Genomic DNA, 14729 nt, shown 5'->3' on the forward strand with positions numbered 1-14729 from the left:
CACACGACAATACATCTGAATGCTTTGGCAAACATCACACAAATGCTGTCAACCACACTTTGTGAGGGGTTTAGTGTAACCAACAGTTTATGGGTGATCCAAATATAATTATTCTCATGTTCTCAACACGTCTAGACTCTACCTTCCCACCCTTCTCTGTTCTCAGTAGCTACAGTGCCTCCGGAAAGTATTCCGACCACTTGACATTACCACATTTTGTTATGTTACAGCCTGATTCTAAAATGTATTAAATAAACAAAAATCCTCAGAAATCTGCACACAAAACCCCACAATGAAAAAGCGAAAACAGAAATACCTTATTTACATAAGTATTCAGAGTGTTTCCAATGATCATCCTCGAGATGTTTCTACAACTTGATTAGAGTCCACCTGTGGTAAATTCAATTAATTGGACATGATTTGGAAAGGCACACACCTGTCTATATAAGGTCCTGTAGTTGACAGCGCATATCAGAGCAAAAACCAAGCTATGAGATCAAAGTAATTGTCCACAGAGCTCCGAGACAGCATTGAATCGAGGAACAAATCTGGGGAAGGGACCAAGAACCCGCTGGTCACTCTGACAGAGCTCTAGAATTCCTCTGTGGAGATGGGAGAACCTTCCAGAATGATAAAGGACAACCATCTCTGCAGCACTCCACCAATCGGGCTTTTATGGTGGCCAGGCGGAAGCCACTCCTCAGTAAAAGGCACATGACAGCACACTTGGAGTTTGCCAAAGGCACCTAAACACTCTCAGACCATGAGAAACAAGATTCTCTGGTCTGATAAAATAAATATTGATCTCTTTGGCCTGAATGCCAAGAGTCACGTATGGAAGAAGCCTCTCACCATCCATACAGTGAAGCATGGTGGTGGCATCATCATACTGTGGGGATGTTTTTCAGCGGCAGGGACTGGGAGACCAGGCAAAGATGAACGGAGCAAAGTACAGAGAGATCCTTGATGAAAACCTGCTCCAAAGCCCTCAGGTCCTCATACTGGGGCGACGGTTCACCTTCCAACAGGACAGCGACCCTAAGCAGACTGCCAAGACAACACAGGAGTGGCTTTGGGACAAGTCTCTGATTGTCCTTGAGTGGCCCAGCCAGAGCTCGGACTTGAACCCAATCGAACATCTCTGGAGAGACCTGAAAATAGCTGTGCAGCAACACTCCCCATCCTGCATGACAGAGCTTGAGAGGATCTGCAGAGAAGAATCTGAGAAACTCCCCAAAAACAGGTGAGCCAAGCTTGTAGCGACACACCCAAGAAGAATCAATGCTCTAATCGCTGCCAAAGGTGCTTCAAAAAAGTACTGTGTAAAGGGTCTGAATACTCACAATCTCACAATCCCGTTTTTTTTTTAAAAATATGTAAATTCGCAAAAATTTCAAAAAAAAATGCTTTTGCTTTATCATTATGGGTTATTGTGTGTAGATTAATGAGAGAAAAAAAACATTTCAATCAATTTTAGAATAAAGCTGTAACGTAACAAAATGTGGAAAAAGTCCAAGTCAGAATACTTTCCGAAGGCACTGTAAGTTACCAAGCTTTCCCACTGGGTACAAACTAGTTGAATCAACGTTGTTTCCAAGTCATCTGTTAGTTGCCTAGCTTTTACAATGTATTGTGACATAGCACGTATGTGTAAAATACATTGGATTTTGTTTGGTGTGTTAGTGTTCATGTGCATGAGTAGAGGTAGTGGTAGAGCTGTGCTCAGAGATGCCTATGGCACATACCTGTTGATCGAGGTACTCCAGGTTTCTCTGGAGCTGCAAGTCTAAAATGTCCTCCTGATACAAGCAGCAGCAGTGACAGCAGCAGTGACAAGGACGAGGACAATGCAAGACCCAGTACCAGAGAAACCAGTAGCAACAGCATCAGTGGCTCCAGCAGACACAGAGACATAAACAACGAGTACAAGGAGAGAGAGTTGTGTATGTAGAGAAAAAGAGAGAGTAACAGAGACAGAAATAAAGAAAGAGACAGACAGACAGAGAAAGAGAGGGTGAAAGAGGGATAGAGGCAACGCAATATATAGACAGAAAGAGAGAAGACAGAAAGATTGGACAGACATATGAACTCACACCAGATATAGCAGTGAAGCACAGCTATAACATACCTTTAGAGACACTGCTCATCTTATTTTAAGCACAGGTAGCTGTCGAGGACAATTTTCCCGCTAAGCTCGTGTAGGTGTGTGTGAGGGCTGTAGTCAAGTGTCTCACAAACTTGACATTGGACTCATTGGTCTGTGTCTCTTGATAGTGTAACATGCTTTGGGAGGACGTACCATTTTGCTGTGGAGAGAGGGGGAGGCAGGGTAGTTGTAGTGGTACATTCCTTGGCTTAGCGACCTCCTGTCTCCAGGGTAATCATACTGAAATAAGATAAGTTTTTATTTTATTTTACTAGGCAAGTCAGTTAAGAACAAATTCTTATTTTCAAAGACGGCCTAGGAACAGTGGGTTAACTGCCTGTTCAGGGGCAGAACGACAGATTCTGACTTGTCAGCTCGGGGGTTTGAACTTGCAACCTTCCGGTTACTAGTCCAACACTCTAACCACTAGGCTACCCTGCCGCCCCAATAACCTGGGCTAGCAACTCAAAGAAAAATCTTCACAAATTACACATCTTTACAATCACTTTGGCACTCATTTCAGAACCTTGATGTCATTTTTCAAAACTCAAGACACAGAAATCACATCCGATGATCAAAATGCACATTTTTCAAAACTCTAACACTTATCCAATTTCTTGGATACAATACACATAAAGCTAAGATCATTTGTTCATTGAACTAAAATCACCTGTTCAAAATGACACAACTTAACCTCAAAGTATTACCATTTCAAAATGCAATTCACACATTACATCTGAAATGACTGTCTATTAATTTCATTACAATGATCTAACTATCAATTGATACAACTGCAAAGTAAATGTTGCATTACTCTTAATGCATCGTTTTATGGAAACTGATGAACAATATTCCATGTTTAGATCATGAAAGTTTCAGGATAACAAGATCCATTGACACCAATTACCGTGGAACATGAACCAATTGGACTACATTATCTATGGATGTAATGTTTCATCATCATTCTTTATCAGACACTGTTTCTATGTCCCATGTACCACTTTTCCAAACCATGTTTTCAAATTTGACATTACTGACATTTGACAGTGCACTCACCGGCCACTTAATTAGGTACACCTATCTCGTACTGGCTAGGACCCCCTTTTGCCTCCACAACAGCCTGAATTATTCAGTGTTGTACGGTAAGAGATACCCTTCTCCACACCACTGTTTTAAAACGGCTGTTATTTGAGCATGTGGCCTTTCTGTTAGCTTGAGTGAGTCTGGACACACTCTAGAGACTGTAGTGTGGGGGACAAAAGCAGGAGGGCAGCTGTTTCTGAGATGCTGGAACCACCATGTGTGGCACCAACAATCATACCACGGTCAAAGTTGCTGAGATTACGCATCTTACCCAATCTAATGTTTGGTCTAAAGCTCTCTACTCTATATGTTGAGTTGCAGGCAGCCACATGATTTGCTGTTCGAAGGAGCAGGCTATTTGCTTTTAACAAGCAGATGTACCTAATAAAGTGGCCGGTGAGTGTTTGTATGCAGGCCCTTGTAATTGCTTTTCCAATACTGACAACTAGCTACTGATGAGTGTTTTCACATTGTGGTACGAGTATATAGTGAAATGAGTGGTATCCACCTACAACAACAGCGATAACATGGAGCCGGCAGGTGATCCAGGTCACAACAGAGGTCAAGCAGTGGGAGGAGGAAGACGAGGAAGACATAGTGGCCAAACAAATGGCAGGGGACAAGCACCCCTTCTGAGAGGTGGTCGTGGGCCTCGATTGAGAGGTGTAGGGGAACGTAGTAGAGGACAAGACCAGGGACCAAGACAGCGGCAGCAACAGCAAAGAGTGTCCAATGAAATCCGAGCAATAGTTGTAGACCAGGTCGTAAATCATGACAATGACTGAGGCAGCTACAATGATTCAACCAAACCTCAGAAGATCATCGGTGGCCTCAATCATCAGAACTTTCCACAATGAGAATCAGTAAGTCGTCAGAATGCACTAAACATTAGGCTACTCTCAATTGTCAAATGACTGTATACTACATGCCAATGAGTACCACAGAGTAGGTGATGTGACTAAATGTGTTCTTACTGTAATTTTCCCTGCAGAATTGAGACTAGGCCAAATAGGGGATGCAGAGGCAGACAACAAGAGTGGGCTGTGGTCAATTTGGTTCAGGCCAGAAATAATATTCACCTTACAGAAATTTGGCAGCACATCTTGGACAATAACGACATGTTCAGCAATGTGGAAGCCATAAGTTTGCCGACTATTGCACGCATGCTGAAAAGGCACTAGGGGTCTCTAAAACAGCTATACCGTGTGCCTTTTGAAAGAAAAACAGCTATACCGTGTGCCTTTCGAAAGAAAAACAGCTATACCGTGTGCCTTTTGAAAGAAAAACAGCTATACCGTGTGCCTTTTGAAAGAAAAACAGCTATACTGTGTGCCTTTTGAAAGAAAAACAGCTATACTGTGTGCCTTTTGAAAGAAAAACAGCTATACTGTGTGCCTTTTGAAAGAAAAACAGCTATACCGTATGCCTTTTGAAAGAAAAACAGCTATACCGTGTGCCTTTTGAAAGAAAAACAGCTATACCGTGTGCCTTTTGAAAGAAAAACAGCTATACCGTGTGCCTTTTGAAAGAAAAACAGCTATACTGTGTGCCTTTTGAAAGAAAAACAGCTATACCGTATGCCTTTTGAAAGAAAAACAGCTATACCGTGTGCCTTTTGAAAGAAAAACAGCTATACCGTGTGCCTTTTGAAAGAAAAACAGCTATACCGTGTGCCTTTTGAAAGAAAAACAGCTATACCGTGTGCCTTTTGAAAGAAAAACAGCTATACCGTGTGCCTTTTGAAAGAAAAACAGCTATACTGTGTGCCTTTTGAAAGAAAAACAGCTATACCGTATGCCTTTTGAAAGAAAAACAGCTATACCGTGTGCCTTTTGAAAGAAAAACAGCTATACCGTGTGCCTTTTGAAAGAAAAACAGCTATACTGTGTGCCTTTTGAAAGAAAAACAGCTATACCGTATGCCTTTTGAAAGAAAAACAGCTATACCGTGTGCCTTTTGAAAGAAAAACAGCTATACCGTATGCCTTTTGAAAGAAAAACAGCTATACCGTGTGCCTTTTGAAAGAAAAACAGCTATACTGTGTGCCTTTTGAAAGAAAAACAGCTTTACCGTATGCCTTTTGAAAGAAAAACAGCTAAAGAAAAACAGCTATACCGTGTGCCTTTTGAAAGAAAAACAGCTATACCATGAGCCTTTTGAAAGAAAAACAGCTATACCGTGTGCCTTTTGAAAGAAAAACAGCTATACCGTATGCCCTTTGAAAGAAAAACAGCTATACCGTGAGCCTTTTGAAAGAAAAACAGCTATACCGTGAGCCTTTTGAAAGAAAAACAGCTATACCGTGTGCCTTTTGAAAGAAAAACAGCTATACCGTGAGCCTTTTGAAAGAAAAACAGCTATACCGTGTGCCTTTTGAAAGAAAAACAGCTATACCGTGTGCCTTTTGAAAGAAAAACAGCTATAACGTGTGCCTTTTGAAAGAAAACAGCTATACCATGAGCCTTTTGAAAGAAAAACAGCTATACCGTGTGCCTTTTGAAAGAAAAACAGCTGAAGCCTTTTGAAAGAAAAACAGCTATACCGTGACTTTGAAAGAAAAACAGCTATACCGTTCTTTTGAAAGAAAAACAGCTATAACGTGTGCCTTTTGAAAGAAAACAGCTATACCATGAGCCTTTTGAAAGAAAAACAGCTATACCGTAATGCCTTTTGAAAGAAAAACAGCTATTTCTTTGAAAGAAAAACAGCTATACCTGTATGCCTTTTGAAAGAAAAACAGCTATACCGTGTGCCTTTTGAAAGAAAAACAGCTATACCATGAGCCTTTTGAAAGAAAAACAGCTATACCGTGTGCCCTTTGAAAGAAATGCAGACAGGGTGAAGCAACTGAGGACTGAGTATGTTCCTGATGCCTGTTGTGAAAAATTCCCCCAAAATTCTACATTATTGTAATTCTCTTTCCAAAATGTATTTCTAGAGGGTGATGGAGCTGGATGCTGATGAAAACCTTCACAAATTCTTCTTTTTGGATGAAGCAGGCTTCAACCTGGCCAAGACAGGTTGGAATTTCATTGGCCAGCGGGCAACCAACCAAGTACCTGGACAACATGGGGCCATCATCACCATGTGTGCGGCTATAAGACGGTGTGGTGGGACGCAGACCTCGTATTGGATCATATAAAGCAGCTCTCCTTGTGTAACCTTCTTGATGAGATAAATCAGGTCTGTAGAGCTGATGTCGTGGTGGGATGCAGACCTCGTATTGGATCATATAAAGCAGCTCTCCTTGCATAACCTTCTTGATGAGATAAATCAGGTCTGTAGAGCTGATGTTGTGACCTATGTCATTGCGTGGGTTAATGTCAGGTTCTACCATGCTCAAATGGTGCAAGCACGGTTTCAGGCCCATCCACATTTTATCACCCTGTACTTACCCCTATACTCAACTTTCCTCTACCCGATTGAGACATTTATCTCCAAGTGGAGGTGAAAGGTATATGATAGGCGCCCTCAGGAACAAGCCACCCTTCTCCAGGCCATGGATGATGTATGCAATTATATCAGGGCAGACCAGTGTCAGGCCTGGATTCACCCTGCCCGAAGATTCTTCCCAAGATGTTTGGCCAATGAAAACATCCATTGTGATGTGGATGAGAACCTGTGGCCAAATCCACAAGACAGGGTTGATGGAAATATAGAAGTACAGTAATTAATCCTTTGTTTTGCTTTTTACAGTAAGCCAGGCGAGGAACACTGCAGCTGACGTTTTACTGTAGTTTTTTCTTTTTTGTAGCTAATTATTTTTGCTTTGATTCAAAGAAACCTATGTTGTGATTGTATTGTATTTTATCAATATATTTAAGATTTTGTTAAATGATTCCACTGTGTCTGTTGTATTCTCTCTACTAGTCATTTTACAGTGATGTATTTATGTGTAGTACCATAATGAAACATCACATATTTGGTACTAGAATATTTAATGATTGTACAAACAACTACACAGTGAAACTATCAGTATCTTGTGTGTGGGTGATCTAAATGAATGTTCCTATGGTATTTCATGATAAACAAGATATTTGAAAAAATTATACTGCATGTGCAAGGTTTCTTTAAAGATATGAATGCACAATGCAATGTCTGGACCATTGAACAGACTGTGTTACAAGTGATGACCGTTTTGAGTTTTGTGTCTTGTTTTGAAAAATGACCTCAAGGATCGGAAATTTGTGCCAAAGAGATTGTAGAAAATTGTAACACATCTACCATCTGGTCTTTTTCCCCAAAAATGATCATCAGGCATAACAAACATACCCTGACACAGCGCGCGCACACACACACACACACACACACCCTCTCCCCCCTCTCACCTTGGGTGAGCTCAGTGATCTCCTCAGTCCGTACACAGAGGGGTCAGCGTAGATCACATCCTCCTGTAGCCTGCTTGGTCCTCTGTCAAACCGGGCCGAGGGTGAGCGGATGGGCGAGGCAAAGCTATGAGGGCCGGGGGAGCAGGGACCACCCGAGGATGAGGAGGGGGACCTGGGGACAGACCTAGACCTGGGCTGAATGGAGAGATGCCTCATGGAGGTCTGGGCTACATCCATCTGGTTGTAATAGGCAGGGCCGGGTGGGGGACCGTATGGGTCTCGAGGGGGCGGGGGTCCGTCCCGTAGTGAGCATCTCTTGTCCTCGTTGGTCCAGCGAGGGGGGCCCAGGCGGTCGTAGCCCACGGCTGACACAGAGCAGATGCTGTCAGGGCGTACGCCCAAGGGATAGAGGGGGTACTGCTCCACGTAGCCCGGACCACCCACCACGCTACCGTAGACGCTGTAGTAGTCAGCTGGAACACCCCGGTTCACTGCGTAGTAACAGGAGGTACTGGGGGAAGATAAAGAGAGAGACAGAAAGATGGTTGAAGGGAGACATGTGGTTGTAGACACACAAAAACAGCTCTCTTACTCATCCTCTCTCCCATCCCCTCCTCTCTCTCGCTCTCTCTCCTGCTCTCTTTTTCTCTCTCTATCCTCTCGCTCCCATCCCTCTCTTTCACTCCCTCTTTCTCTCGCTCACCTGTTCATGTCCTCCTGTACAGCCATGACTCTGCGCTGGTTGACCCACTGCTGTAGCTGAGTCATGGAGCTCTTCCTCTGGGCCTGTCTCTCAGGGTTCGTCCGTGGCACAAAGCCCCGCCTCAGCACCACATTCTCAGGCTGCTCCCTCACCTCCCTCCCCTCTGTCATCCCTCCCTCTGGAGGTCCCTGGAGCGGCCGCCCATTACCCTGGGGGGGTCCGTTTATGGGACCGTAGGGGCCAAACCCATTGGGTTGGTGATGAGGATGGTGTGCACCCCCAGGACCAGGCCCTCCTGTCCTCTCTCCCTCCATCCTCCCCTCCTGCTCTGAGTTGCTGGTGGAGGGAAGGGGCGTTTCCATGGCATCGACCCCGTTGACCTTGTGATGGGCGGGTTTTCGTGGTCCGGGCTCTGGGTCTTGGAAGTCCGTCGTCTGGCTGTTGTCCTCGATGTATGTGTGTGTTTGGGTGTGTGGTTCAGGTCCTTTGGTTACCAAGGTGTTACCATGGAGTTCCGCTGTGGGTGTGGTGGCCTCTGAGTTGGTGGTCCTGTGGGGAAGGGAGAGAGTTAGCGTGTGTGTGTATTTGTACGTTTGTATGTGTGTATTTGAACGTGTATTTGTATTTTAATATGGATCCCCAATGGTAGATGCCAAGGCAGCAGCTACTCTGGGTTCCAGCAAGAATTAAGCCAGTAATATACATCATAATATTTTTATTTTAACATGAAAATAAATTTTTCAACAGATCTTACAATACATTAAGTGGTTGTGTGTGTGTGTGTGTGCGTGCTTGTGTGTGTGTGTGTGTGTGTGCGTGCTTGTGTGTGTGTGTGTGCTTGCATGAGTGCGTGCTTACGTGTGAGTGCGCGTGCGTGCTTATATGTGTGTGTGTATGCTTATATGTGTGTGTGTGTGCATGCTTGTGTGTGTGTGTGTGTGTGTGTGTGTGTGTGTGTGTGTGTGTGTGTGTGTGTGTGTGTGTGTGTGTGTGTGTGTGTGTGTGTGTGTGTGTGTGTGTGTGTGTGTGTGTGTGTGTGTGTGTGCTTGTGTGTGTGCGTGCGCATGCTTGCTTACGGGTGTATGAGTATGTGCATGCGTGTGCGTGCTTACGTGTGTGCTTGGATGCTTGTTTACATGTGTGTGTTTGCGTGCCTGTGTGCATGCTTATGTGTGTGTGTGCATGCTTGCTTACGTGCGTGTGTGCGTGCGTGCGTGTGTGTGTGCGTGCGTGCGTGTTTGTGTTTTTGTGTGTGTGTGTGTGTGCGTGCGTGTGTGTGTTTTTGTGTGTGTGTATGTGAGTGCGTGCGTGCGTGCTTGCTTACGTGTGTGTGTGTGTGCGTGCGTGTGTGTGTTTTTGTGTGTATGTGAGTGCGTGCGTGCGTGCTTGCTTATGTGTGTGTGTGTGTGCGTGCGTGTGTGCTTGTACACTATGTGTGCGTACCTCCATGAAGGGAGTATGTGAACTGCCTCGTTCATGGAGTCGACCCACTCCTCCTGTTCCTCAGCAGTCTCAGCGCTGAAGTAGTATGTGCGTGTTCCTGCGTGTTCAGCCTGTATACAGAACACAATGTGGCCCTTAATCTCACCTTCCTCCTCTTCCTCGTACCAAACCTGTAATAGACAGACAGAGAGGAGACACAGTGTTAGCCAGAGCCTTCCTCAATATGAAACATCATCATCATCACATACTGTGCTGTGATGCAAAAAAACATACACAGGTCTCAAACACATGCATGTATTTTAATGTTGCATTGAATAATTGTCAATGATCAACAAATACAGCTTGACTAATAGACAGCTTGACTAATACACAGCTTGACTAGTACACAGCTTGACTAATACACAGCTTGACTAATAGACAGCTTGACTAATAGACAGCTTGGCTAGTATACAGCTTGACTAATACGCATCATGACTAGTATACAGCTTGACTAGTACACAGCTTGACTAGTACACAGCTTGACTAATATAGTGAAGTAAGATAAAATAGTTGTATTTACATTGCTAATATCAGCAAATACTGCACAAAATGCTTAATTGACTGATGTATTGGTGAATAGTCACAATATTCAAACCACAGTCAGTTTAGATTACTCAGAAAACAGTCCCGGTTAGTTGTGAGTATCCAGCCTTTAGATGGCACTGCAGTTATCAAATCTGTGATGCATTGTGGATAAATGGTGACTGACTGATCTACAAAAAATAATAGCTAGTTGTTTATAATGAAAGGTGATTTGTAGATCAGATCAATTGTGTCTTGTCTGCAATGTTGCCTGCAATGTCAAAGCCCAATAATATGTAGTATAAAAACATTGTCCAGATCCACAGACTCTTGACAGTAAAACCAACCAGGTGAATCCAGCATCTCACTCTTTAACAGTAAGTGACCAACACCATGCAGTGAGCAGAGGAACCATGCAGTTGGGAGAAGGAGAAGAGAAAGGGTGAAAACTACCTACATGGAACAAGATCATCTGGGTAACTCTACACAGGCACAATGGAAGACAGCTATGCCCGGGGGTCGTCGCAGTTTGGGGAGTGAGGAAGGAGAGAAGAAATTGGTGAGGGTCCGAGGTTATAAAGGTGAAAGTTCAGAGGTCAGAGCACTGTAATTGGAGGGGTACAGAGAGGGTTAGGGTGGGAAAGGGGTAAGGGTGAGGGTCCTAGAGAGAAAGGTAAGGATCATATTCTAGACAGAGGTAAGGGTAAGGATCATATTCTAGACAGAGGTAAGGGTAAGGGTGAGGGTCCTAGAGAGAAAGGTAAGGGTAAGGATCATATTCTAGACAGAGGTAAGGGTAAGGATCATATTCTAGACATAGGTAAGGGTAAGGATCATATTCTAGACAGAGGTAAGGGTAAGGGTGAGGGTCCTAGAGAGAAAGGTAAGGGTAAGGATCATATTCTAGACAGAGGTAAGTGTAAGGATCATATTCTAGACAGAGGTAAGGGTAAGGATCATATTCTAGACAGAGGTAAGGGTAAGGGTGAGGGTCCTAGAGAGAAAGGTAAGGGTAAGGATCATATTCTAGACAGAGGTAAGGGTAAGGATCATATTCTAGACAGAGGTACGGGTAAGGATCATATTCTAGACAGAGGTAAGGGTAAGGGTGAGGGTCCTAGAGAGAAAGGTAAGGGTAAGGATCATATTCTAGACAGAGGTAAGTGTAAGGATCATATTCTAGACAGAGGTAAGGGTAAGGATCATATTATAGACAGAGGTAAGGGTAAGGATCATATTCTAGACAGAGGTAAGGGTGAGGATCATATTCTAGACAGCGGTAAGTGTAAGGGTGAGGATCCTAGAGAGAAAGGTAAGGGTAAGGATCATATTCTAGACAGAGGTAAGGGTAAGGATCATGTAATAGACACAAGTAAGGGTAAGGATCATATCCTAGACACAAGTAAGGGTAAGGATCATATCATAGAGAGAGGTAAAGTTAAGGATCATATCCTAGACAGAAGTAAGGGTAAGGATCATATAATAGACAAAAGTAAGAGTAAGGATCATATCCTAGACAGAGGTAAGGGTAAGGATCATATCCTAGACAGAAGTAAGGGTAAGGATCATATCCTAGACAGAAGTAAGGGTATGGATCATATAATAGAAAAAAGTAAGAGTAAGGATCATATCATAGACAGAGGTAAGGGTAAGGATCATATTCTAGGCAGAAGTAAGGGTAAGGATCATATTCTAGACAGAAGTATTGTTAGGATCCTATCCTTAACAGAAGTAAGGGTAAGGATCATATCCTAGACAGAAGTAAGGGTAAGGATCATGTAATAGACACAAGTAAGGGAAAGGATCATATCATAGACACAAGTAAGGGTAAGGATCATATCATAGACAGAGGTAAGGGTAAGGATCATATCCTAGACAGAAGTAAGGGTAAGGATCATATCATAGACAGAAGTAAGGGTAAGGATCATATCCTAGACAGAAGTAAGGGTAAGGATCATATCATAGAGAGAGGTAAAGTTAAGGATCATATACTAGACAGAAGTAAGGGTAAGGATCATATAATAGACAAAAGTAAGAGTAAGGATCATATCCTAGACAGAGGTAAGGGTAAGGATCATATCCTAGGCAGAAGTAAGGGTAAGGATCATATCCTAGACAGAAGTAAGGGTATGGATCAAATCCTAGACAGAAGTAAGGGTAAGGATCATATAATAAAAAAAAGTAAGAGTAAGGATCATATCATAGACAGAGGTAAGGGTAAGGATCATATTCTAGGCAGAAGTAAGGGTAAGGATCATATTCTAGACAGAAGTATTGTTAGGATCCTATCCTTGACAGAAGTAAGGGTAAGGATCATATCCTAGACAGAAGTAAGGGTAAGGATCATGTAATAGACACAAGTAAGGGTAAGGATCATATCATAGACACAAGTAAGGGTAAGGATCATATCATAGACAGAGGTAAGGGTAAGGATCATATCCTAGACAGAAGTAAGGGTAAGGATCATATCATAGACAGAAGTAAGGGTAAGGATCATATCCTAGACAGAAGTAAGGGTAAGGATCATATCATAGACAGAAGTAAGGGTAAGGATCCTATCCTTAACAGAAGTAAGGGTAAGGATCATATCCTAGACAGAAGTAAGGATAAGGATCATATCATAGACAGAGGTAAAGGTAAGGATCATATACTAGACAGAAGTAAGGGTAAGGATCATATCCTAGACAGAAGTAAGGGTAAGGATCATATAATAGACAAATGTAAGAGTAAGGATCATATCATAGACAGAGGTAAGGGTAAGGATCATATCATAGACAGAAGTAAGGGTAAGGATCATATCCTAGACAGAAGTAAGGGTAAGGATCATATCATAGACAGAAGTAAGGGTAAGGATCTTATCATAGACAGAAGTAAGGGTAAGGACCATATCATTGACAGAAGTAAGGGTAAGGATCATATCATTGACATAAGTAAGGGTAAGGATCATATCCTAGACAGAAGTAAGGGTGAGGATCATATAATAGACAAATGTAAGAGTAAGGATCATATCATAGAGAGAGGTAAGGGTAAGGATCATATCATAGACAGAGGTAAGGTTAAGGATCATATCATAGACAGAAGTAAGGGTAAGGATCATATCCTAGACAGAAGTAAGGGTAAGGATCATATAATAGACAAAAGTAAGAGTAAGGATCATATCCTAGACAGAGGTAAGGGTAAGGATCATATCCTAGATAGAAGTAAGGGTAAGGATCATATCCTAGACAGAAGTAAGGGTAAGGATCATATCATGGACATAAGTAATGGTAAGGATCATATCCTAGACAGAAGTAAGGGTAAGGATCATATCCTAGACAGAAGTAAGGGTAAGGATCATATCCTAGACAGAAGTAAGGGTAAGGATCATATCATAGACAGAGGTAAGGGTAAGGATCATATCATCGACAGAAGTAAGGGTAAGGATCATATCCTAGACAGAAGTAAGGGTAAGGATCATATAATAGACAAAAGTAAGAGTAAGGATCATATCCTAGACAGAGGTAAGGGTAAGGATCATATCCTAGACAGAAGCAAGGGTAAGGATCATATCCTAGACAGAAGTAAGGGTAAGGATCATATCATAGAGAGAGGTAAAGTTAAGGATCATATCATAGACAGAAGTAAGGGTAAGGATCATATCCTAGACAGAAGTAAGGGTATGGATCAAATCCTAGACAGAAGTAAGGGTAAGGATCATATAATAGAAAAAAGTAAGAGTAAGGATCATATCATAGACAGAGGTAAGGGTAAGGATCATATTCTAGGCAGAAGTAAGGGTAAGGATCATATTCTAGACAGAAGTAAGGGTTAGGATCCTATCCTTGACAGAAGTAAGGGTAAGGATCATATCCTAGACAGAAGTAAGGGTAAGGATCATGTAATAGACACAAGTAAGGGTAAGGATCATATCATAGACACAAGTAAGGGTAAGGATCATATCATAGACAGAGGTAAGGGTAAGGATCATATCCTAGACAGAAGTAAGGGTAAGGATCATATCCTAGACAGAAGTAAGGGTAAGGATCATATCATAGACAGAGGTAAGGGTAAGGACCATATCATAGACAGAGGTAAGGGTAAGGATCATATCCTAGACAGAAGTAAGGATAAGGATCATATCATAGACAGAGGTAAAGGTAAGGATCCGATCCTTGACAGAAGTAAGGGTTAGGATAATATCATTGACATAAGTAAGGGTAAGGATCATATCATAGACAGAAGTAAGGGTAAGGATCATATCATAGACAGAGGTAAAGGTAAGGATCATATCCTAGACAGAGGTAAGGGTAAGGATCATATCATAGACAGAGGTAAGGGTAAGGATCCGATCCTTGACAGAAGTAAGGGTTAGGATAATATCATTGACATAAGTAAGGGTAAGGATCATATCATAGACAGAAGTAAGGGTAAGGATCATATCATAGACAGAGGTAAAGGTAAGGATCATATCCTAGACAGAAGGAAG

The 14729-nt window shown here is 42.5% G+C and overlaps 1 protein-coding gene across 1 annotated transcript in view; it reads right to left on the reverse strand.

Annotated features, from left to right (window-relative positions):
- LOC135541639 (pleckstrin homology domain-containing family A member 6-like) overlaps positions 1 to 14729 on the reverse strand; it is a 243192-nt gene that overhangs the window by 74481 nt on the left and 153982 nt on the right. Inside the window, 4 exon segments of the mRNA XM_064967954.1 lie at positions 2300 to 2386; positions 7558 to 8068; positions 8261 to 8809; positions 9704 to 9873. Coding sequence (XP_064824026.1) covers positions 2300 to 2386; positions 7558 to 8068; positions 8261 to 8809; positions 9704 to 9873 — 1317 coding nt within the window.

Source organism: Oncorhynchus masou, chromosome 6, assembly GCF_036934945.1.
Source record: "Oncorhynchus masou masou isolate Uvic2021 chromosome 6, UVic_Omas_1.1, whole genome shotgun sequence".
NCBI lineage: Eukaryota > Metazoa > Chordata > Actinopteri > Salmoniformes > Salmonidae > Oncorhynchus > Oncorhynchus masou.